Source organism: Eulemur rufifrons, chromosome 8 (assembly GCF_041146395.1).
Source record: "Eulemur rufifrons isolate Redbay chromosome 8, OSU_ERuf_1, whole genome shotgun sequence".
NCBI lineage: Eukaryota > Metazoa > Chordata > Mammalia > Primates > Lemuridae > Eulemur > Eulemur rufifrons.
The window spans coordinates 4,940,713-4,963,918 of record NC_090990.1 but is presented as its reverse complement, the minus strand read 5'-3'; the positions used below and the strand labels follow the sequence as shown (position 1 = coordinate 4,963,918).

The following is a 23,206-nucleotide window of genomic DNA, read 5'->3' as shown; positions in this document are numbered from 1 at the left end:
TTGGGCATGGGTTTAATGGTTTTATCGGTGAGAATTAGGTTCAGCCACAAGCGATAGAAAACAAATGGAGGATTATTTTTCTTTCCTACTAAGTCCAGGCAAGAGATCTGGAACTGGTAGGTGCTCCACAGGGTAAGGGACCCTGGCTCCTTCTATCTTGTTGCTCTGTCCTGTGTGGCCTAAATCTCGTGACCCAAGCTGATGGCATCCACATTCCAGGCAGCAGGATGGAGAAAGGGACAAAGAAGAAAGGTTTCTGGAAGCCACTATATGGCATTTTTGCATACATTGCATTAGACAGAACTTTGTCATATCTCTGTACCAAGTGCAAGGGTGATGGGGGAGTGTCTTTATTTTGGGCAGCCCAGGTCCTGTCCACAATTCTATCACTGTAGAAGGGGGCTGATCAATTGGATTTGTGGATGGGGACAGGGAGACACTAGCAGTCTGTACAGTAGAGGCTGGAGGCAAAACTTTAAAATTCCAGAACATTCCTAGCAGAGGTGAGATCAGCACTGACTGAAGTCCTGGCATCACTGTGTGCTCACCAGTCTGCTTTGTGGTGTGGTGCTAATCCAACATTTATGTCCTAGTTAAATTTCTCTTACATAAAACATTTATTTTTAATTCTGAAAAGCTTTACTTTTGTTTATTTATTTATTTTTTTTGAGACAAGAGTCTTGTTCTGTTGACCGGGCTAGAGTACATGGCTTCAGCCTAGCTCACAGCAACCTCAAACTCCTGGGCTCAAGCAATCCTTCTGCCTCAGCCTCCCGAGTAGCTGGGACTACAGGCATGTGCCACCACGCCTGGCTAATTTTTTCTATATATTTTTAGTTATCTGGTTAATTTCTTTCTATTTTTTAGTAGAGACGGGGTCTCGCTCTTGCTCAGGCTGGTCTCTGAGCTCCTGACCTTGAGCGATCCTCCCGCCTCAGCCTCCCAGGGTGCTAGGATTACAGGCGTGAGCCACCACGCACGGCAGAAAAGCTTTACTTTTAGAAAGATAGTTTTTATTTCCTGTTTTGTTATTACAACAGTAACAGAAACGCTATTTCCCCTCTCCATCCCCTGTCGATCACCAAGTTTTGTCAATTTTACATCCTAAATATCTCCCAAATGTATCTACTTCTCTCATCCCTACCACCACGCTGGTCCATGTTGCCCTGGTCTCTCACCTAGTCTACAGCAAAAAACTTTCACCTCCCTCACCCCATTGCCAAATCCAGTGGTCTCTTGTCCCCTCATCAGTTTCCCCCGGGCAGCCAGAGTGAACTTTAAAAACACAGACATGATCTCTCCCAAACTCTTAAAGCTTCTCTATGCTCCTAGAACAAAAAGCAAGCTCCTCCACATGGTCTGCAAGTGCTAAATATAGTCTGGCCCTGCCCACCTTCCTAGCCTCCTTCTCCCACCTCTTCCACTCTTTGTGCCCTTTGGCCACACTCTTCTACCACAGGGCCTTGGCACATACTGTCCCCTATCTGGAAGCTCTCTACCACCCATCCCGACCCTCCCTTGCCTCGTTAAGCTCTGTTCATCCTTCCTCCCATTCTCGGCTCAAGGTCACTTTTGCAAGGAAGGCTTCCCTGAGCAGCTCCAGCCTCTCCTTCCCCACCACACCTTTAGAGCCCTTTTATAGTTAAAAAATTCATCATTGTACTTATGTCCACGGGAAAAAAAGCCAAACTCTGTAAAATAACTTTAAAGAGATTTACTCTGAGCTATATTTGAGGACCATGACCCGGAGCCACTCCCAAGAGACCTTGAGCATGTGGACTCAGTGTGGCTGGGTTACAGTTTGGTTTTATACATTTCAGGGAGACAGGGGTTACAGGTGAAGTCATAAATCAACATGTGGGAGGCATACATTGGCTTGGCCCAAAAAGGTGGGCCATCTGGGCCATCTAGAAGCGGGCGCTTCAGGTTATAGGTGGGTTTAAAGATTCTTTGACTTGCAATTGGTTAAAGACATGAAGCTTGGTCTAAAGGCTTGGAATGTTTAACATAGGAGCTGTTTATTAGAGATAAGCCACCCTGACGTATATTTGTTGTGTCAATTGAGGACCTGTAGGTTTGTCTTGCATACCTTTAGGCCTGTTAATGGGTTACAAAGGTCGTCCTCAAGAAGGGAGCGGGCATGTCTGACCTACCTTCTCCTGGCAGGCAATTTAGGTTTAGGATATTCTTTTGGCCATGAGGGGGTCCATTCAGTCAGCCGGTGGAGGCATGAGCCTTAAAATTTTTAGCTCACACTTATTGACTAAATTCTGTCTCCCCAACTAGAGTCTAAGTTCCACGAGGCCAAGACTATTTTTGCACCCTATTGTATCTCCCCTCGTACAGCAGAAGGCTCAGTAAATGGAAATATAAATATATGCTAAAATTAATTATCCATAATCTCACGTTCCAGAATAACCACTGTTTCCAGATTCTGATAAGCGTTCTAAGATTGTGTGCTGACACTAATGTTTACATTTTGTGTTAGTGGTAATGATCTTAGAATTGGAATCTCTTGGCCAAGCACTTTCCACATTCAAACACAGTCTAACGTGAGAGGTTAAGAGGACCAAAGCCGTCGCCCTCAAGAGGAGGAGGAGGAGGAGAATTGGCTCTCTTCCGGTCCTTTTTGCCGTCAATGACAAAATCCTAATGTCATTTCCCCATGACCAATCAAACTGTAGGATGGGGAAGGGCCTGTCAACACCCAGCGATGGCCCTGTAACTGCTTTTCCTTTTAAAGTGACTTTTTGGCTTTCATCAGAAGTGGTTTCAAAACACATCAGTTTCTTGGAAATGTACGTGCTCCTAAGACACACCCCAGACTGCTAAAGCCAAAAAGTCCTTGGGTTAATCAGTTTATTATTGTCACGTAAGACCCCACAGGGAAAATAGGCTTCAATGGGCAGGTTCCCTTCCTAGTCCAGACGCTGCAGAAACAGGGCAGGACAGGGCAGGGCTGCGGTGAGGCTCAGCGCCAGAATCTGCCATTGCTGTTGACACCGGTGGTCAGCTCTGGTGGGTGGCACATAAACATGGAAGCCCGGAAAACCAAAAACAAAGGTCATCTGCAGTAGGCAAGCCTAGGCCACACATCTCGGGTCGGCTTGCGGGGAGGAACCCGGAGGCTCAGGGATCCAAGCCAGGAAGGACCCCGGCAGGGACGGTGCCTGCCCCCAACACTGGGCGTCTCCCCACCGTCCAACGAGCCCCCAGGTCCGTGTGGAACCCAAGGGCGGCCTGAGAGGAGAAGCCTGGTCGGAGGACACAGAGGCCCCAGGTGGGAGCTGTCCCAGGCCCGCTGGGACCCCCAGGTCCCCCGGAGCAGCAGGCCCGCTAGGCCGAGGGCCCGGCGCCAGGGCCGCCTCCTCGCCGCGCTCGGCGGCCTCCAGGGCTGAGGCCCCGAAAACTGCCGGGTGAGAGTTGGTGACGCCATGGCTGTGCTCGTGACGCCCGTGACCGGCAGGAACCAGGTACTGCAATCCCCACCTGCGCGAGGATCCCCGTCTCCAGGCCTGTGAACCAGACCAATCTCCCGGCGACCCGCATCCGGGAAGTTGAGGCAGGGGCTGGGACGGGGGTCCGCTACGGACCTCTCAGTTTTCATCATCCAAAGGCAGGGAGAAGCAGGGGATCTGGGCCAAGAAGTGGGTCTCTTGATTTCTCTGCACTTGGCAAGACTGACTGCAAACTGTAGACATTACTTTTTGATTGATTGCACAACCTGTACCCTTCCTTTCACCCCCAATAGTTGACCTACCCCCCCGCCACGCCTCCCCCCATTAAAGTGCATTTTCTTTGGAGACTTTTTCAAAGTCTTTGAAATAATTGGAAACCTCTGGTCTTGCGACACCTTATTGGCAAATCATTGTGTTAGGGCAGTGACACAAGAAACATGTCAGTAAGTGAAGCTGGGGAAAGGAAATGCTCGGTCCTCCGTTGTGAATACGGACGACCGCGACCCCCGGCACACACACACACACACACACACACACACACAGGCTGGTGCACTGCCATCCTCACTGTCTCCCACACTGAGGAGCCCTGGTCATGATTCTGGAGTTTGCTGCCATTGCCAAGAACAGTGCCCGACACGTCGTGAGCTCCCAGGAACTGTTTAAAGATGAATGAGACGACTGAATCACTAAATTAACTGGACTGGTGCCACGGCAAATAAAACAGGGAGTGTGTTCTATAAAGATGAAAACGTGTGGAACTTGTGCGATGTTGCTCTGGATTTTGGCCACTTGACCTCGTGTGCCCCGGGGCAGCTGAACATGTGCCGAGATCAGGCGGCTGGCGGTGGCTTGGCCCTGAGCCGGCGGGACCCGGACCAGCAGCTGTGACTCACTTTCTCCAAGGAGCTTGAGGTAGTAGTTACTGACTTCCCAGCAGTGATGAATAGACACAGAAAATAGCATCTCTAGCCACTCTGAGTTCCTTAAAAAGGAAAGTAAGAAACGCTCCCAGTTACACAGTTATTTGGGCAAAGGCTGAGTCCCCACTAGAGAGATCGGACTGCAGCCCTCCTGGCAGGGACAGCTTCTGTGAAGTCTCTGATGACCCCGTCTGTTGCCCTGGTGTTACCTAGTGTGGTGGGGTCAGTGACAGCTGTTGCTTTCCACGTGTTGCTGTCAGAAATAACCCTTCCACTCACTCACCACGAGCCTGTCGGGTGGAGACTTCAGCAATGAGGAAATGCCGCAGACTGTTCCAATCAGGACGGGGCCGTGCCTGCAGTCTCCAGGGGGCACCCACTTGCTTAGCCAAATCCCAGACTTTTAATTTAAAAGCAGAAGTGAAAGGAAGACAAGGTTCCTGAAAGGGTTATTCCGACTTGGACTGGCTATAAAAATGCGATTGGCTGTTATTCTGCGTGGCCAAAGTGCACCCAGAATGTCTTCTCTCTCCATCCAGTGCGTTTGTTACTTTGGCTAGAAGGAGGCAAGCAGCACTCTGCTCTTCCAGAGCAAAGATGGAGCAGCAGGATCAGTTGAAGAAGGAAGGGGTGAGTGTGTTGCCCAGTGACGGAGCCAAGAGCAGCCCCAACTGCCAGGGCCTGTGCAGCCTCCCTGGAGAGTCCCTGGGGGCTCTTGGTGTTGCAGAGGGAGCTCTGTGCTGGGGGGATCGTTTTGGGGGACCTGCCCCTCAGAGTCCTTCCAGCAGCTGGGCTTGTACAGAGAGGAGAGGAGAGGTTTAGAGACAAGTGCTCTTTGGGAATCATTCTACTGGAACATCCTTTAAAATTAGTATCTGTAACCGAACTGAAGAGACTCAAATTGTTAATTTGTCCCAACTTCAACCAAATGTGTTTGGTTCCAAAATCCTTACACATTTGGAGAGATTTGTTTTGTTTTGTTTTGTTTTTGGTTTTGGCTTCAGAGCATTAAACTTTTCAGCAAGTAACATAGCTGAGCTGCATGAAAACAAGATAAACTCAGAAAAGGGCTCGCTAGGTTTTAATTCAGTTTGAATCTGTCACAGAGGTTCCCTACCTTTTAGATGATGAGGCTACCCTGTTTTAGAGACCAAAGATTTTTGTGACTTTCCCACCATATAATTGCAGTTTACTTTTTAGATGCTCTAGATTGAGGAAAATGCATAATGACAGAAAAGTAACATGGATCTATGAACGCTTTAAAAGATTTATTAACACTTTATTCATCCTGATAGCATTGGCTCATATTTGAAGTGGGGGGAGAGAGAGTACACATTTGTGCAAAATAGTCCTTATTCAGTCACGGACGTGAGACCCAGGCCACAGGCAGATTGGAAACATGCTCCGTAGGGCACAGGTTAAGAGTGGGTCTGGGAGGTAGAAACCCCTAGGATTCATTTCTGCTCCGTCCTGTTCTAGCTACGGAACTTGGACAACTTCTTTAACTCTTTTGTGCCTCAGTTTTCTCATCTGCAGAGTGGGAATAATAGCATATCACCTCACTGAGTGCTGGCACAATTAAATGGAATAATGCATGCGGAGTGCCTGGCACATGGTGAATTCTCCTGTGAATCTTACTTCACCATCACCCTTTAGAGCCGGATTTCTCCACCTCGACACTGTTGACATTTGGCGCTGGATAATTCTCGGCTGGGGGGCTGTCCTGCGCATTGTAGATGTTCAGCAGCATCCCTGGCCTCTACCCACTAGATGCCAGTAGCACCTTCCTCAGGTGTGACAGCCAAATGTCCCCTAGAGGGCGGAATCCACTGCCTTAGGGCTTACTGAGCACCTTCACTTGGATTATCTTGTTTGAGTCTCACAACTGAGAAAGTGTTAGATTAAGTGTTATCACATCTACTTCATAGAAAAGAAACTGAGATGATGAGACTTGGGTGTTTGGAGGTCCTGGTCTGGCCTGTGCCAGAGAGAAAGGCACTGACCACCGTGCCCCCCGGTGCAGCTGCAGAAAGGAAAGGAAATGCCCACATGTGGCGAGCCCTGAAAACGAGCGATCCGTTGTGAAAGGAAATGATTCAAATGGCCATCTGCAAGGATGCGGCTGATCCCAGCCGCCTGCCCCTCAGCTCTCGGGGAGGGGCGTCTTCTCCCGGGCCAGGCCGGGTGAAACCGGAGATGAGCTTCCCCTTCCCGAAGGCAGCCTGCCCCTTGGGAAGACAGCCAGGGCACACGAGGACTTCTCCGGAGACTTCAAAACAAAACTGTCCGGTGGCTTGTGGGAATCTGGGGAATCATTAAGTGAAGCTGATGGGATTTAGGAGCCGAGGAGAAAGGAGGGGCGTGCAGAGGCTGCACAGGCTGCGCGGTCTGGTGAGGAGGGTGCCAGGCAGTGGGGAGGGCCCAGCCCCCGTCCCTCTGTCCCTCGGTGGCTGCGTGACTGTGGCCTCACTGGCCTTTGCTTTTCTCATATGTAGAGAGAAAAAACCAGTATCTGTCAGATGCGCATCAGGGACTCTCTAACAGGAAAAGAGACTTTTGGCCCGAAAGAAAAAAAAGTGGGTTGGGAAAAAATAAAGACAACAAAGCATTCTACAACCACGTAAGGATTGTTGAATAAAGCCTCCCCCCCCCCAACCCCTGCCCCCTAAAAAGATGCCAAAGTGCTTTGGAAAATGAAAATACATGCTTTTGTGGAGTGTCTCCATCACCAACAGCTTAGTGTCCTGGAGCAAGTAACTTCCCCTCGCTACTTTCTGGGTCCTCGTTGATATGCATTCATATTAATCGATTGATTTATTAGCCCGTGTGAAGCATTTACTAGTGTGGCTCTGGGCGTTCTGCATGTATGAATTCATTCATTCCTCACATCGGTCCTATGAGGAAGGGCATATCATTATCCCCCTTTTAAAAAGCGAAGAAACTGAAGCACAGAGAAGTCCAGTAAGTTGCACAAGGCCACACAGCCCTGGGCTCCAGAGCTGTGCTCTAAACCACCCCGGCAACAAGACAAGGGCCTGCTGGGGACCGCTGGCCTCTAAGACACCTCTAGTTCTAAAATGTTGTGATGTTTATCTCTCCTCTCTGCCCTCACTGCCTGCTTGTGAAACTTTGAGTTCAGTCGTGTGATAAAGTGACTTAAAGTGTTACAATTCGTAAGAGCTCATCTTTCCAGGGATACTGGCATTCTGACCCGAGATCCCTGATGAGGAAAAGTCTGGAACAAAATGTCTCTCTGAGGGCAGAAACTGAGAGGCAGGTTCCCAAGGGGCATGGCCGGGTGGGGCTTCCTGTCCCGGTTCCTTGCGTTACACCTGCCGGAAGCTCAGCACTGAGGGTCGCCAAGCTAAAGAAAGGAGCGGAGGCCAAATCAGTGCAGAGTTTATCTGGGCGGAAGTTGAGGATTGAAGCTTGGGAAACACTGGGAAGGAGAGGCTCAAGTTTTTTAAGAAAAAAGGACAAATCAGGACAGGAGGCAATGACCAAAGTAGTCCGCCAGGAATTCGCACTGGTTCGTGGGAATAATGCTGATCCGTGATTGGCTCTGTGTTGTTGAACTGCAGGGTGTGAGTTACGGGGTCCAGTGTGGCTCTGGAAGGTGAACGTATGGCTGCTTGGTGGGGACACTCAGTCCAGAGCCCACAGAGCAGGTGGGTTTCTGAGCTCGAGGGGGGCGTGGGACGTGACTGCTCTCACATTTCAGCGCTTCTCCGGGCCTGATCATTTAAAGGGGCTTGCGTTCCTCCGATAAAAGGTTTCTTTTCTTTCTCAAGGTGGTTGATTTACTAGAGTCTCAAAACATTCTCTGCATTATGAGTAGGAAGCCGGTTTACTGAGGGCAGGAGGGGTGAGGTTCCTGGTTTCTCCCCAAAGCACAGCTCAGGGTCAGGACCACTCTCCTTAGCCTGAGAGCAGCCCCGGCCGCTCACGTCTGGGGAAGCGCGAGGGCGTCTCATTTTAGCAAACTGGCCAGAGACCTGCGCATCCTCAGCCCCATTCTCTCCCTCATGCGCTGACCCGGGCCAGTACCAAATTCTCCTTTTCCCCATCCTGGGAAGTTAAAAAAACAAACGAGAATACTGAGAGAGTGGTGAGGAGTTGCACTTGGCTGTATGAACAAAACCTGTTCCATTTTCGTCTTACTGGGAAGAGAATTAGAGGAGAACTTTTTAATCAACATTTTCTATCTTTCTCTCTCTTTCTTACTTTTGTTTGTTCTTTCTTTCTAACAAAATCAAGCCATAAAACAGCTTTAGGGGAGGGTTTTTGTCTGTTTTGTTCACCTCTGTATCCCTAGCACTTAGAACAATGCATGGCTCACACTGGGTGCTCAATATGTTGAATGGATGAGTGAACGGATGAATACCCAGAGCAAATCAGTGGGAGGGGAGCCAAGTCTACCATGTCCTACATCATGGGGGGTGTGGAACCTGCCTTCCCCACTGTGCACCGTCACCTGCTCCCCTGCGGCCCCGAGAGACCGAAGCCGGAGTACGCTGCCCCTCCGCAGGCTGCCTCTGAGCCCATCATCTTCCTCACCAGAAACGTCCTGCTGAATCAGCCACCTGCTCGTTCATTAATAAGTTGATTAATGAATTGTTAATGAATTAACCATTTGCTAATTCATTTGATGGAAGGAGAAGAATGTCACAGTCAAAGGAGAAGGGTTAAGCTTCACTTGTGTTTTTGCTCTTTTTTTAGCAGCTTTTTTGAGATATCATTGACATATAAAAATTGTATATATACACAAAGTGTGTACAACATGATGTTTTGATATGCGTATGCATTGTGAAATGATAGTCACAGTCCAGCTGGTTGAACAAATCCATCCATCGCCGCTACATAGCTACCGTCGTGTCGGGGGGCTGCTCTCACCTGGGGCTCCGTGCAGGGGCCACTCTGCAGAGGTCACCTCCATCCTCCCGAGCGCCACAGGGCAGGAAGGACCACTGTTTCTCTCCTGTCCTGCCTCCTCACTTGCCTCTCTCAAGAGACCCTCTTAGCTGCGGTGGGACAGTGCCCAGAGGAAGACGTGAAGACCCCAGCTTGGCACTGGAGGGGCCTGGAAGGGTTGAGCGTGAGCACTTGTCCCGTGTGAAAGGAGGTCTCGGTCAGAGTGGTGAACGAAGGGGCTTCGATGGAAGACTAGGCGAGCAGCTCCCCAAGCTCTTCCCCTGCAGCAGATCCAACCCTTCGGCTGGACGTGTTCACAGTTCATACTCAGTCCTTCAGTAACGCTGTGACCAAGTGTGACGGTCCACTTTGGAGATGAGGGAACTGAAGAGCGTAGAAATTAAGCTAGAAAGCGGCAGTGGGCAAATCCCAAATGAGATGTGCAGATTCTAAGGGCAAAGCCCTTTCTGGGCCTATTTTTCTCCCTCTTTTCACTACTGACGAATTCCCTCTTGTCCAAGGAGGATATTACTAATGTCACAGATTGTTTAAGAGTCCCCAGAGATCTATATTCAAATATTTTTTCAGTGTGTCTTCTACCTCTTATAGCAAAGGTGCAGGGGCTAAAGGAGATTTGTCAGTAGCTCTAAATAATTAAAATGTTTAAGATTTTTTTTCTCTTTGACTTGTTGGGGAGTGTACCGTTGAGACCGTGCCTGAGCCCGTTTGCCATAGTTAGCGAATACAGCCATGTAGCAGGATGTCACGGAAGCACTTAAAGCATTATATGGAGTACTGGAGCGGTAGGTTTCCATTTTTTTCTGACCCTGTGTTTCTCAACTGAGGGCAATTCCCCACCAGGGGACATTAGCAAAATCCAGAGACATCTGGGTTGTCACAAGTGGGGAGAGGGGAGAGGGATGCTAGTGGCAGCCAGTGAGTAGCGGCCAGGGGTGCTGCAAACATCCTGCAAGGTGCAGGATGGCCGCCCACAACAAGGAATTGTCAGATCCCAAATGTCAAACCTGCCATGGTTGAGGAACCCAAGGTGGGTAGGGAGTCCCTGAAAGACTACAGATCTTCAGATTCGATTGCAGCTTCCTACAAGACTTTGAAGTAAAGCTAGAGGTCCCTGGACCCCTGGGGCTGCTTCCTGACCAAAGCCATAATCTCTCTGCAGAGGCTGACACTTGTGCTTGCCCTGGCAACCCTGATAGCTGCCTTTGGGTCGTCCTTCCAGTATGGGTACAACGTGTCTGCTGTCAACTCCCCAGCAGAGGTAGGTTACTATGGTGAGTGAGATTCAGCTCCTGAATAAACAGGGAGGGAGGTTTGGAACAGCCCGTGGCCAGGTGTGGCCGGCCAGCATAGGGCTGTGTACACAGTGAGTGCACACGGTGGATGTTCGGGTGAAGGGAGAGGGAGACACACTCATTGCAGGCACAGGGCCCTTGGGAAAAACCAGGTCCCCAGACTTCAGCTCCTGGGGGAGAGCACCCAGGACACGTCCGGCTGGACACTTGGTGGGCTAGACTCAAGGAGAGGGCTCTGACCTTCTGTGGCCTTGAAGTTGCTGTAAGAGTCTGGAGGGAGCAGGGACCACCCAGCCAACGGGAAGATTGGAGTCATTCCTCTCTGGTTGAGAAACGCGCTGGGCGGTTTGCCAATCTGAGGCCTCCCAGCCCTCCCCGTGAGTGCTGTGGCCAACCTGCTGCTCTCGAAGCTTCATCCTGACCCCTATTCCCCTACTTAGCAACGCTGATCTTTATGTGCCCAGGTCATCCCATTGGGTGGCCTGACAGCTTGCATTGCTCTTTCTGCAAAGCGAGATCAAATTATCTTGGCGTCCTGTTTTGCTTTGTTCCCTAGTACATGAAACAGTTTTACAATGACACCTACTATGACAGAACCGGCGGATACATGGAAAGCTACTCCTTGACGTTGCTGTGGTCTGTAACTGTGTCCATGTTTCCCTTTGGAGGCTTCGTCGGATCCCTCCTGGTTGGCCCCCTGGTGAATAAACTTGGCAGGTGAGGGAAAGTGAAATTTTTAACTTCCTGAAACTCATCAGAGATTTAAATGTAGACCTAAAATTGAAATCTGCATCGTGATGCTAGCGTAATAACCAACAACTGTGGTCACATTTATCATCTAATGGGATCATAAAAAGAAGACCAGACATTGACAAAGTGTTTGGGGACCGAGGGAAAGTCTCAGGGGTTAGATCCAGGGGTGGCCGCGGACCCCCCGGCTCCCAGGCAGACTCGGAAAGAGCCACACGTGCCTTACCAAGACCCAGGACTCACTTCAGCGCTCACTGCTGTTTCTCCTTGAAGATATTTTCCTTACCAAAACCAGAAGTGAGTTCTTTCCTTGACTTTTCTGTCTTTACAAATTAATTCTCAGACACTGAAAGGCTTAGCCAAGGTGTTGGTCACAGCGTAGATCATGATCTAGAGTGTTCTTTTTTTTTTTTTCTTTTTTACTTTTATAGTCCTATTTGTCAATAGAGTGTTCTTGAACTCTCGACATAAACTAACACAATGATCTTCTTTCCTGCTCTCTTTAACCTTGGGACCAGGTAATATGCAAAGTTTAGCCTAAAGTTTAGAAATACTAGAAATTCTGTATTTTATTCCAAAAATTTTCTTAAGGCATGACACTCCCTAGTGTAAATTGCGTGGACATTACAGAGCAACTTGTTCATAAGCAGAATTGTAGACGTTACTTGCACATGCTTAGAAGTGAAATTTGCTTCTAAGCATGTGCAAGTAAACTCTATACTGTACTTCTGTTATTTTGGGGCAAATATCTTCACAATATATTGCTTTGTTTTTTTAATCGTACATATAATATCTTTTTATGCAAAAATTTTAGTATTTCAAGTGGTCAAATTTATGGTTTTTGCTTTTTGTGTTTTAAGACAGCTTTCCTTACCTGGAGTCTTAAGGATAAGCTTCTATACTTCTAAAGTTATTTTACAATTTTGTTTTTCCCAGATTTGGAATTTTATTTTGTATATACTGAATGATGAGAGAGAGAGCTAATTTAATTTTTTCCAAGTGGAAAGTCCATTGCCTTCAAATATGTTAGTTATTCCTGTTCCTTTACTCTTCCGTTTAAATTTTTATTGAATGAATTTTTAAATCAGTTTCTCAAAATCCCTGAAAAAGGGATTCTGATTGGAATTGCTCTGAATTTATAAATTGATTTGAGGAAAACTGAAGTCCTCACCATGCTGAGCTTTGCTGTTCGTGAACAAGCTGGAGCTTTCTTCCCACTTTGGGGGGACTTCCTGTGTGTCCGTGCCTGGGTGCAGCCAGCCAGGGAGGGGCCACATTGGTTTCCAAAGTGGCTGTGTCATTTTGCATTTCCATCAGCAGTGCATGAGAGTTCCTGTTGCTCCAGCATTTGGTATTGTCAGTGTTCTGGGTTTCAGCTATTCTGATAGGTGGCCTCCCCTTATTTTAATTTGCATTTCGCTGATGACATATCTTGGGGTGCATCTTTTCCTATGCCTACTTCCCATATGTAGACCTTGGTGAAATGTCAATCGGGTTTTTTTCTTACTGAGTTCTAAGAGTTTTTTTCTATATTTTATTATTTTTTTTATAGACAGGTTCTCACTCTGTTGTCCAGGCTGGAGCACAGTGGTGCAGTTGTAGCTCCCTGTGACCTCCAACTCCTGGGCTCAAGCAATCCTCCCACCTCAGCCTCCTGAGTAGCTGGGACTACAGGAACACGCACCACCACACACAGCTAAATTTTTTTTTTTAATTTTTTGTAGAGAGAAGGTCTCACTATGTTGCCAAGGCTGATCTTGAACTCCTGGCCTCAAACTGTCCTCCCACCCCAGCCTTCCAAAGTGCCTGGATTATAGGCATGAGCCACTATGTCCAGCTTTGTATATTTTAGATAAAATATGTCTCTTGCAAATATTTTCTCCCAGTCTGTGGCTTGTCTTTTCTTTCTCTTAACAGTGTCTTTCACAGAGCAGATTTGATTTTAATGAAGACCAGCTTATCAATTCTTTCCTTTTTTTAGTAATAAAATTGACTTTTAATCCATTCATTTGGTACTATATACATTTTGAGGCTATGTTGGAACCCTCTATGTTTATGATGATATATCTTTGTTACTGTTTCTTTTACCTCTTTATAATGCATATAGCACCTTTGTGTTTTACATTTTTGTCCCGGATTATATTTTGTCAGTTATTAAGACTGTTGCCCAACTTCCCTCTCTCTGTCACTCAGGCTGGAGTGCAGTGGCATCGTCATAGCTCACTGCAGCCTTAAACTCTTGGGCTTTTTTTTTTTTTTTTTTGTATAAGAATTCTCAGAGTCCAAAACTCCTGGGCTTAATCGATCCTCCCGCCTTAGTCTCCAGAGTAGCTGGGACTACAGGCGTGACCCACCTAATGCAGCCTTATTTTTATATTTTCAAATATTCTATATTTTTTTCATCTTAAGTAGCAATTGTTTCTTTCATGAATTGTGCCTTTGGTGTTGTACCTAAAAGAGTCATCCCCAAACCCACGGCCATCTAGATTTTTTTCCTATGCTTTCTTTTAGGATTTTTCTAGTTTTGCATTTTGTGTTTAGGTCTGTGATCCATTTTGAGTTAATATCTGTGAAGGGTATAATGTTTGTGTCTAGATTCATTTTTCTGCATGTGGATGTCCAGTTTTTCCAGCCCCATTTGTTGAAAAGTTTATCTTTTCTCCATTGTATTTCCTTTGCTCCTTTGTCAAAGACCAGTTAGCTACATCTCTGTGGCTCCATTGTTGGGCTGTCTGTTCTGTCCCACTGTCTGTTCATTCACCAGACTGTCTTGATTATTGTAGCTTTATAGTAAGTCTTGAAATCAGATAGTGTCAGTTCTCCAATATAGTCACTTTGATTCCTTGTTTTATGACACTAATCATTTTAAACATATTCTAGTCTCCAATTCTATTCTCAGAAGCAGTGCTGTTTCATATGGGGGTTTTTCATGAGTTTTGCATGGTAGGGCAACATTTGGGGGTCCCTCCAGAGAAGTTGCCTGAACTGTGATGGGATCTCCAGGGCCCAAATCCACCTCTGGGCTTGTTTCTGACTTAAATGGGAGTGCTTTTTAAGTTTTAAGTGTGATGTTTGTCATAGGTTTTTAATAGATTCCCTTTATCAGCTTAAAGAAGTTCCTCTATTTGTAGTTTGTTAAGGCCGTTTTTTAAAAAAATCATAGTAGTATTAAATTTTATTGACTTCTTTTGCTACTTCCGTTGAGCTAATCATGCATTTTTCCCCAGTATGAACTTTAATATGGTGAAATACATTGAAAGATTTTTGTATATACTGTTGAATTCAATCCGCTAATATTTCATTTAGGATTTTTGTATCTCTGTTGCCATAAGGGAGATTGGCCCATGCTTTTTTTTTTTTTTTCTTCTAATGTCCTTACCCAGGACAATTTTGGGTTTGGGTTTCAAGATTACATTAAAATTATGAATTAGCTTATGATTTAAAAAACCTTTTAGTGACAATCGCTTCTCAGCCTTTTGGCTGAGACGAAGTAAAAAAACCTTTTACTATATTTGAATGTCGATCCCTTCCCCTCCATCCTCATCGCAATTGCCCTCTAGACTGTGGTCGTTTTAACTTGCTCCCACGCAAGAAATATTCCCACATCATTTGACCTGTATCAGTCTCAGGTCCCAGGGCGCTAAACACACAGCACTGAAGCCCACCACTGTGACTGGTGGGGCCTGCACAGAGTAGACACTCCGCGAACCTCTGTTGGATGAATGAGTGAATCCTTAAGCCGCACTAACTGATATTTTGTCCTCTGCAGAAAAGGGACCTTGCTGTTCAACAACATATTTTCCATCGTGCCTGCGATCTTAATGGGATGCAGCAAAATCGCAAAGTCATTTGAGCTTATAATTATTTCCAGACTTCTGGTGGGAATATGTGCAGGTAAACAGTGCCCCGCTGTACTGCCATTCTGTTAGGATCACCCAGGAGGAGCGGCTGCCAGGGGCCTGAGCCAGTCTGGGTCTCTGGAGCGTCTAGATTCCAGCTGCTCCTATACCTCTGCTGGGAAAAGGGTGTTTGAGCCCCTACGTTACCGGCATGGCAGCCAGCAGGATCTTTACTGTGAGGTTTTCTGCAAAGAAAGCTGTTCTTTGAAAGACTGAAATACAGAATCTTAAACTGGGAAGGGTCCTTCCAACCCAATCCTTTATCTCAGTATTTTCTAAAGTGCAAAGACTTCAGACGGCAGGTCAAGACCAGTTAGTGGGTGGCAGCATCTGTTAGCGAACAGCGTTTTTTTTTTTTTCTTTTTAAAAATAGAATAATAGACTGTGTCATATGTATTGTCTTTTGAAACTTTTATTTCAGTTATTATCTGTATATGTATGGGACAACTAGGTTGCAATGTAAAATGCATTTCTGTATTTTTTACTGTGGGTCATGGTCCAAAAAGCTTGAGAAACAATCTAATACATGAATCCCTCTACCACAAAGGTGTTAACAACAGCAACTTCTCAAATGTTGTAGGACAATTTAAAGTTTGCAAAGGGCTTTCAAGAGAACACCCATTCCTTAAATGCCCGCCTGCTGAGGAGGGTAACCACTTGCCTGAGGTCTCACCTAATGCTCTGTGGAGCTGGCTTCCAAACCTACCGCCCAGGCTGCACTGCGGTGGTTTTAGAAAACTCTGCCATGATCAATTTAAACTGAAGAGCCAGGAGGTTAAAGCCACGCTCATGGCTTTCCCCAGAGTTGGTGTCAGTAGCCAGTGTTTCCCAGGGCCAGACACAGAGGCATCTAGGGTGCAAACCTTCAGGGCCCACAAGTGCAGGCTGGGCACCTGGGAGTGAGCACCTGCTGAAATTGGCACCTGGGAGTGAGCACCTGAAATTGACCTCACCTGCCTCCCTCCAGCCAAGGTTTCCCAGTGTTGCCATGGAACCCTCATGTGCTCCTTCCAAATGCAGGGATGGGGGGACAAACAGATGTCAGCAAACCCCTCAGCTGGAGTTTGGCAGTAATGGAGAAGTGAGAACAAGAAGAGAAAGTGTTTCCTGAATGGAGACCAAGTCATTGCAAGGAGAGCCGGTGGGCCCCAAACTGCACGTAGTGCTGGGCTTTCCCAGAGAGGGGCTCTGCCTTCTGATTTTCCCTGCAGGGGGCTCAGGTTTTTGAAAAATGGATGATTCCTAAAAGTTGTCAGCAGTGAGCAGGTCCAGGCACTTTTCTGTTGACCACCAACAATTCAGAATTGGTTGCCACAGAGGAATCTCAGGCTCCAAGAGACAACAAATCACAGTTAGAAACCCTAACCTTCGCTCTTAGGCAAGCGTGGCTTCCAGTTCTCAGAATTTCGCACACTGAAAATGATGCGGGCTCCAAAGAGCCGCGCATGTGGGTTACATCAATCAACAGGTACCACATTAGAAGTGGCAACCGAGAGACGTAGTAATTCATTTTACAAAATAAGCCCATTACATTTTTGCAAATCTCTTTAATGTCTAACTTGATGGAAGGCAGCTGGATCCGCAGACCAGCTTCTGTGTCCAGTCAGTTGTGACATCACCTGGCAGGTGGCTTCTGGAAAACTCCACCGTATGCTTGTAAGAGAACACAAATGAAAAGGGCAAAAAACATCTCAGGTATATTTGGAAATAGCTTTGATCTCACAGACACCTTAAAACTCCTCAGGAGCCCCCAGGTTCTCAGATTGTGCTTTGAGAACACGAGCCGTTGGGTGCAAAGTCCACTGGGCGGTCAGTCCTGAAAGTCACTAGAGCGGATCACCAAGCCCCACGATGTAGACGCTCCTGTTAAAACCGCCCATGCTAACGTGGGCCACACAGGCCACCCTCCCGCTGAAGCAAGCAGCTGCTCCGACGGGGGCGCAAAGATGACTTGGACTCGGGGACATCCAGGGTTCACAGTTCACTGGTCTGTTATTAGTCAACTTCTTGGCCAGAAAACTGAGGGTATTCACTGGCTCGAAGGAATTTAAACTTGAAAAGCCACCGTGCTGTGACTCTAGTGTCAGAACCAGTTGGCTGGAGGGCTCGGTAGTCATCTTAAAGTCGAAGGAGAGATTGCTTTCCACCAACATAAAGGCAATCCCACCTCTTCACAAACCTCGCAAGGTTTGCCTCTTTATGTCCTTGATCAAGGTAAGGCGCACATGCCACAAAGAAGCAACGTTACGTGCCCAGGACTAAGCTGGCACCCCCAGGGTTTCAGCTTCCAGAAGGCATTGCCCTTCCCCTGCAGCCCTTCGGGGACGAGCCACCCCCTTGACATACTAAGGGCTGCTTTAGACACTGCCCCTCTTTGCTCTGAAAATAGAGAAAAAATTGGTATTAAGGAACTGTGCTGTCTCTTTTAATACTAAGCAGAGACGTCCTTGGGCAGAATTGCCAAGCCAGAAAACCCGGCCTTTGGTACCTCCTGTCTCAGTGTTGTCAAACACCCCCCCCCCCCCCCCCGCCTGCACTCTGTCCCCTGCAGTCTCCCTCTCGGGCCCCCACGTCTTTCTGAACCTCAGCTTGGCTCGAGACTAGGTGTACCGCCGTGTACCTGGTAACAACCCCTCTGTGCTTGCTCAGAGACCCCCAGGTTCTCTGTGTGCTTTTTGGAGAACTGAATGGGATAATATATGTGCAAATACTTCCGGAGTCTGTAAAATTAAATTCCACCTATTCTTAAGGGGGTCAGATTCCAGCGTGATGGGAAAATCTACAAGTTGTTCAGAAGTAGTCCAGGCATTACAAAAATCCCAGAAATGCAGATATGCCACAATATATGTTGAAATTTTTAATGTTTATTGATAAACATAGCTTGTCCTTCAATGAGTACAAAGGCATCTCTGCATTAGCTTGTCATACCCTGTACTATTCCTACGAGGTACGGCTGTGGACAGGCTCCTTGGCCTTTTATTAACAGATTTCCCCAGGGAGCAAGAAAGGAGAGGGCGTGTGGACCACAGTTGGGCTTCTCCTCTCTGAGACGCAGGCCAGGCGGGAGGGAGGACCTGAGGTCTGGCTGGCCTGTGCCCCAGGTGGCACTGGTGTGGCCCCAAGGACCCCTGTTCATGGGCTTCTTTGGTCCGTTTTCTCTTCCCTGGAGGCATGAAGGGCTAAGAATTAAAAGAGGCATTTGCAGTCTTGAGAGAGTTCTGGCCCAAATAACGTGATTGCTAAGGAAGCATAAATACATTTGAAGACACACCTTGTTCCTGCCAGACTAATTTGTCCTGATGGTGTTTTTCTTTCAACCCTCCCAGGTTTGTCTTCCAATGTTGTCCCCATGTACCTGGGAGAGCTGGCCCCTAAAAACCTGCGGGGGGCTCTCGGGGTGGTGCCGCAGCTCTTCATCACCATCGGCATCCTCGTGGCCCAGATCTTTGGTCTCCGGAATCTCCTCGCAAGTGAAGAAGGTGGGTGCAGGATCCTCGGGCCCTCCTCTTGCTCCAAAGCCACTGCCACGGGGCGGGACGTTCCTGCGGGCTGGTCTCTTCTCTCTGATAGGCTGGCTGTCCTTGGGGGCCCCACACTGCCCTGAGCCCACAGTGCTGGCTGCTGTCTGGCACGAGGCAGGGACAGCTTGGCCAGTGTGGCACCCACTTCACAGATGCAGGCCCTGGGTCACAGAGGGGCTGGGGAACGTATCTGAGGTCTCATTAGGATACAAGCCCAGCAGCTCAGGCCTGGGTCCGTGGTTTTCCATCACTCCTGCACACATTCAGGGCATCTGCACTGAGGTGCCACACCCTCGTTAGACACAGGGACCAGAAGTGAATAAGCTAGATTCCGGGTGGTCATAGGGAGCGTCCCCAGCGGGACTCAGAGCCCTGCACATATGCAGCTCTGTGTTGTGAGTCATTTCTTTGCTTTTGCCTCCAGTTTCACCTTTGGCAGTGATGGGGTTAATTTTACCCATTGCTGAACTCTGTGTAATGGAATCTCGCTGTAGATTAGCACGTGCCACATGATGTGCGTGAGATGCGTCCGTGGCGTGGCTGGCTTCACTTTTGCCGCAGTATCGAATGCCCTTTCAGGAGCACCCCACGACCTTGGTACCACTCCACGTGGACTGCTGTGCTCGTCTGCGGTGTCTCTGGTGTTCATTTCTATAATCAGTGCTGCTGTGACCATTCCACTTCAGGTGTCCTGGTGGCCCAAGCACAAGCATCTCTGGGCATAGCAGGGAGTGTGCCCAGCTCCTCAGCCCCTGCCAGACTGTCCTCTAACGCAGTGGTCCCCAACCTTTTTGGCACCAGGGACCAGTTTCATGGAAGACAGTTTTGCCATGGACAGGGGTGCAGGGCGGGGGGATGGTTTTGGGATGATTCAAGCACATCACATTTATTGTGCAGTCAGACCTCTCTGCTAATGATGATCTGTATTTGCAGCCGCTCCCCAGCGCTAGCATCACCACCTCAGCTCCACTCAGACCATTAGGCATTGGATTCCCATAAGGAGCCGCAACCTAGATCCCTGCGTATGCAGTTTACAGCAGGTTCACGCTCCTGTGAGAATCTAATGCTGCTGCTGGTCTGACAGGAGGCGGAGCTTATGCCGTGATGCCAGCGATGGGGAGCGGCTGTAAATGCAGATGAAGCGTCTCTTGCTGCTCACCTCCTGCTGTGAGGCCTGGTTCCTAACAGGCCACAGAGCAGTACTGGTCTGCTCCTGGGGGTTGTGGTTCATAGCTCTAAAGGACACCACCTGTCTGCACAGTGACGTGTGGAGACTTCCCCTTTGCCCATGTTGCTAGTGTCAGACTTCTCCACGTTGTCCACCTGGTGGGTGGTCATTCACCACTCAGTCGTGCTGTGTTCCTGACTGTCCCGTTATGCGTCAGGCGCTGTTCTAGGTGCTGGGGTCCAGGGTGAGAAAGACAAGTCTCTGCCCTGACGGAGGCTGTGTCGGGACACGGGGTCACGGGGCAGAGAGTGGCTGGCAGGGCACAGAGGGGCAGAAGGGGCACACACATGGCTGGCTGGGTGGGAGGCCTCTCGTGCCAGCGGCTGCTTTCCTCCTAGGCTGGCCCATCCTCCTGGGGCTGACCGGCGTGCCCGCGGCGCTGCAGGTGCTCCTGCTGCCCTTCTTCCCCGAGAGCCCCAGGTACCTGCTGATCCAGAAGAAAGACGAAGAGGGTGCCAAAAATGGTAACATCGGCCCGGGTGGGCAGGCTCGGGGCTGTGCCCAGAGGTTCTGATCTGACACCCTGCATTGCCACCCTTAGCTCTGAAGAGGCTGCGAGGCTGGGACACCGTGGACTGGGAGTTGGAGGAGATCCGGCAGGAGGACGAGGCAGAGAAGGCTGCCGGCTTCATCTCGGTGCTGAAGCTGTTCCAGATGCGGTCCCTGCGCTGGCAGCTGCTGTCCATCATCGCCCTCATGGCCGGCCAGCAGCTGTCCGGGGTGAATGCGGTACGGGGGCAGCCGTGGGCCCTGGGGCAGAGGCGGTGTCCGGGCGCAGATGGCAGCGCCTTCCCGAGGCGCCCCCTCCCCAGCCCCTGCCTTGTCCTTCCAGATCTACTACTACGCAGACCAGATCTACGTGAGCGCCGGCGTGGATGAGAATCAGGTCCAATATGTGACGGCCGGCACCGGGGCTGTCAACGTGGTGATGACCTTCTGCGCTGTGAGTGTCCCGGGGAGCTGAGGGCCCATCAGCGACCAAGGATGGAGGGACATCTCGATGGTGGGGGCGAGGGTCGGAACAAGGAAGGAGCCGGATGGAAGGCCCTGCCTCCAAGCTCTCCTTTGGGGCCGCCCGTGGCCCCCACTTCAGATGTTCCCTCCCAGCAAGGTGACTCTGCTCCAGTGGCTCACATTTGGGGCTGCCCAGCTGTGCAGGGCCTGAGCTACCCGAGATGGGGACCACAGTGTGACAGGAGTGTCGGGGGTCCTGGCAATGGGCGCAGAGCCCAGGCAGGACCTGGAGTGAGGCTCAGCCACCCCCGATGGAGCCAGGCCCCTGGCAGGCTGGACTCTTAAGTGCATCCAGTGTGTGGCTTCTGGGTGTTGTGGGGACCCTAAGATTTGGTGCTGGAGGCGTTAGGAGACCCTAGGGGTGGGGTCTCATTCAGGTGTGGGCAGCTGGGCCCAGAGGCACAGCCAGATGCCCCGCTGGCCACCAGGGGCACACTCTGGCAGGTGCGTGTGGCCCACCCGGCTCTCTTCTCAGCGGCCCTGTCAGAAGGACCAGGTGAGGGGCTTCCCCTGAGCAGGTGTCTCCGCAGGTGTTCGTGGTGGAGCTGCTGGGCAGGAGGCTGCTGCTGCTCCTGGGCTTCTCCGTGTGCTTCCTGGCCTGCTGTGTGCTGACGGTGGCGCTGTCGCTGCAGGTAAGGTGGGCTGCCCGCAGGCCCGGGAGCTGCTCCCACCCTGTTAAAGGAAGAGGAATCAGAATGGATTTGTTGTAGCAAATACCACCAGTCAGACGTCTGGGAACCCAGTGTCCACCCGCCAGTGGCCCAGGGCCCACTTCCCCGCAGATTTCCCCGTGGCTGCTGGAGGTGGCACTGCTCAGGAGGGACCAGGCGCTGTCCTCCCCGAGCAGGGCAGGTCAGGTGCCCCTGAGGGCCGAGATTCCTGAGGTCCCGTCCCAGCTCGCCCTCGCCAGGCCAGGTGTAAACAGGTGTACACCGACTGTTTCCTCCCCCAGGACACGATATCCTGGATGCCTTACATCAGCATCGTCTGCGTCATCGTCTACGTCATAGGACACGCCCTCGGGCCCAGTACGTACCAGAGCCCCTCCCCGCGCCGTCAGTGCCCGCAGCTGCGCGCTGAGCTCCTGCGAGAGTCCCAGAGGCCGCAGGAAGCCCCAGCGCAGCCCGGAACTGGCTTCTCTCCCCTCCTGGTGCAGGGGGCTGGGTGCAGCACAATTAGGGGAAACAGAAGAGGGAACATGGTAGCCAGTGCCCTGGCAGAGTGGGCCTCGAAGGGGGTCACTGGCCACGTCCAGGGCCGTGAGGGAGTGTCGTCTGTGGTGCCGCTGTCGCACACGCTGATGGCCGCCCACGCCGCTCTCCCCAGGCCCGATCCCCGCGCTGCTCATCACCGAGATCTTCCTGCAGTCCTCCCGGCCGTCCGCCTTCATGGTGGGTGGCAGCGTCCACTGGCTCTCCAACTTCGTGGTGGGCTTGGTCTTCCCGTTCATCCAGGTGAGTGGGACCCAGGCCCCAGGTTCACAACCCCAGCTCGGTGGAGCGAGGACTGGTCAGCAAGCCTGGTCCCCCGCCGCACTTCTCTTCCCGCAGGAGGGGCTGGGCTCGTACAGCTTCATCATCTTCGCGGTGATCTGCCTCCTTACCACCATCTACATCTTCCTGATCGTCCCCGAGACCAAGGGCAAGTCCTTCATAGAGATCAACCAGATTTTCGTCAAGATGAACAAGGTGTCAGACGTCCACCCTGAAAAGGAGGAACTGAAGAACCTTCCGCCCGTCAGCTCGGAGCAGTAACTCGGGGGAGAAGCAGCCCGTGTAGCGGGCCTGCGTGGCCTTCCCTCTTCGGCCTTTTCTTCTGACTTCTAGTTGTCTGCGAATGTCCGGAAATAAGCCGAGCCTGGCGTGGACCACAGGCCTCAGCCTGGGCCGCGCCCCGCTGGGACTGCCCGGGGCGTCCGTGGTGTTCTGGAAGCTGGGCCCTCTGGCTCCACGCTGTCCTGTCGCCCACCTGGAGTCAGGCCAACAGCTCTTGTGCCACCTGGCTGGGTTAGCCATCGTGTGGGTCCCGATAACACAGCTTTTATAACAAAAATAGGATTCAATTTTGCCAGAGTAACTCTTCTCTGTGGCCCCCATGGGCCTCCTGGGGCCACAGGCATTTGTTTAGAGCCAAATTCATCCTCTTATCACATCCTTCTCCAGAAACACCTGTTTTGGAAAGTGGGAGGTCAA

At 50.1% G+C, this 23,206-nt stretch overlaps 1 protein-coding gene across 3 annotated transcripts; it reads left to right on the top strand.

Annotated features, from left to right (window-relative positions):
- Nucleotides 1-4,906: 4,906 nt before the first annotated feature.
- SLC2A5 (solute carrier family 2 member 5) lies at nt 4,907-23,206 on the top strand. Of its 3 annotated transcripts, none has more exons than XM_069479298.1 (12): nt 4,907-5,008; nt 10,470-10,568; nt 11,159-11,229; nt 15,122-15,246; nt 18,578-18,730; nt 20,339-20,464; nt 20,542-20,729; nt 20,833-20,943; nt 21,545-21,646; nt 21,967-22,042; nt 22,341-22,468; nt 22,565-23,206. In XM_069479298.1, exons 1-12 carry the CDS (start codon nt 4,976-4,978, stop codon nt 22,766-22,768), a joined length of 1,416 nt encoding a protein of 471 aa, XP_069335399.1. In that variant the 5' UTR covers nt 4,907-4,975; the 3' UTR covers nt 22,769-23,206. The 3 variants fall into 3 exon arrangements, with proteins under 3 accessions (XP_069335399.1, XP_069335398.1, XP_069335400.1); XM_069479297.1 differs by having other exon boundaries at nt 11,159-11,319; XM_069479299.1 differs by lacking the exon at nt 4,907-5,008 and having other exon boundaries at nt 10,480-10,568; nt 11,197-11,319.

Bases quoted from the DNA above. Each gene is read 5' to 3' on its own strand.
- SLC2A5 (XM_069479297.1), top strand. From the start codon at position 4,976: ATGGAGCAGCAGGATCAGTTGAAGAAGGAAGGG. The intron at 20,944-21,544 runs GTGAGTGTCCCG...GTGTCTCCGCAG, and splicing joins TGGTGATGACCTTCTGCGCT to GTGTTCGTGGTGGAGCTGCT. The intron at 22,469-22,564 runs GTGAGTGGGACC...CTCTTCCCGCAG, and splicing joins TGGTCTTCCCGTTCATCCAG to GAGGGGCTGGGCTCGTACAG.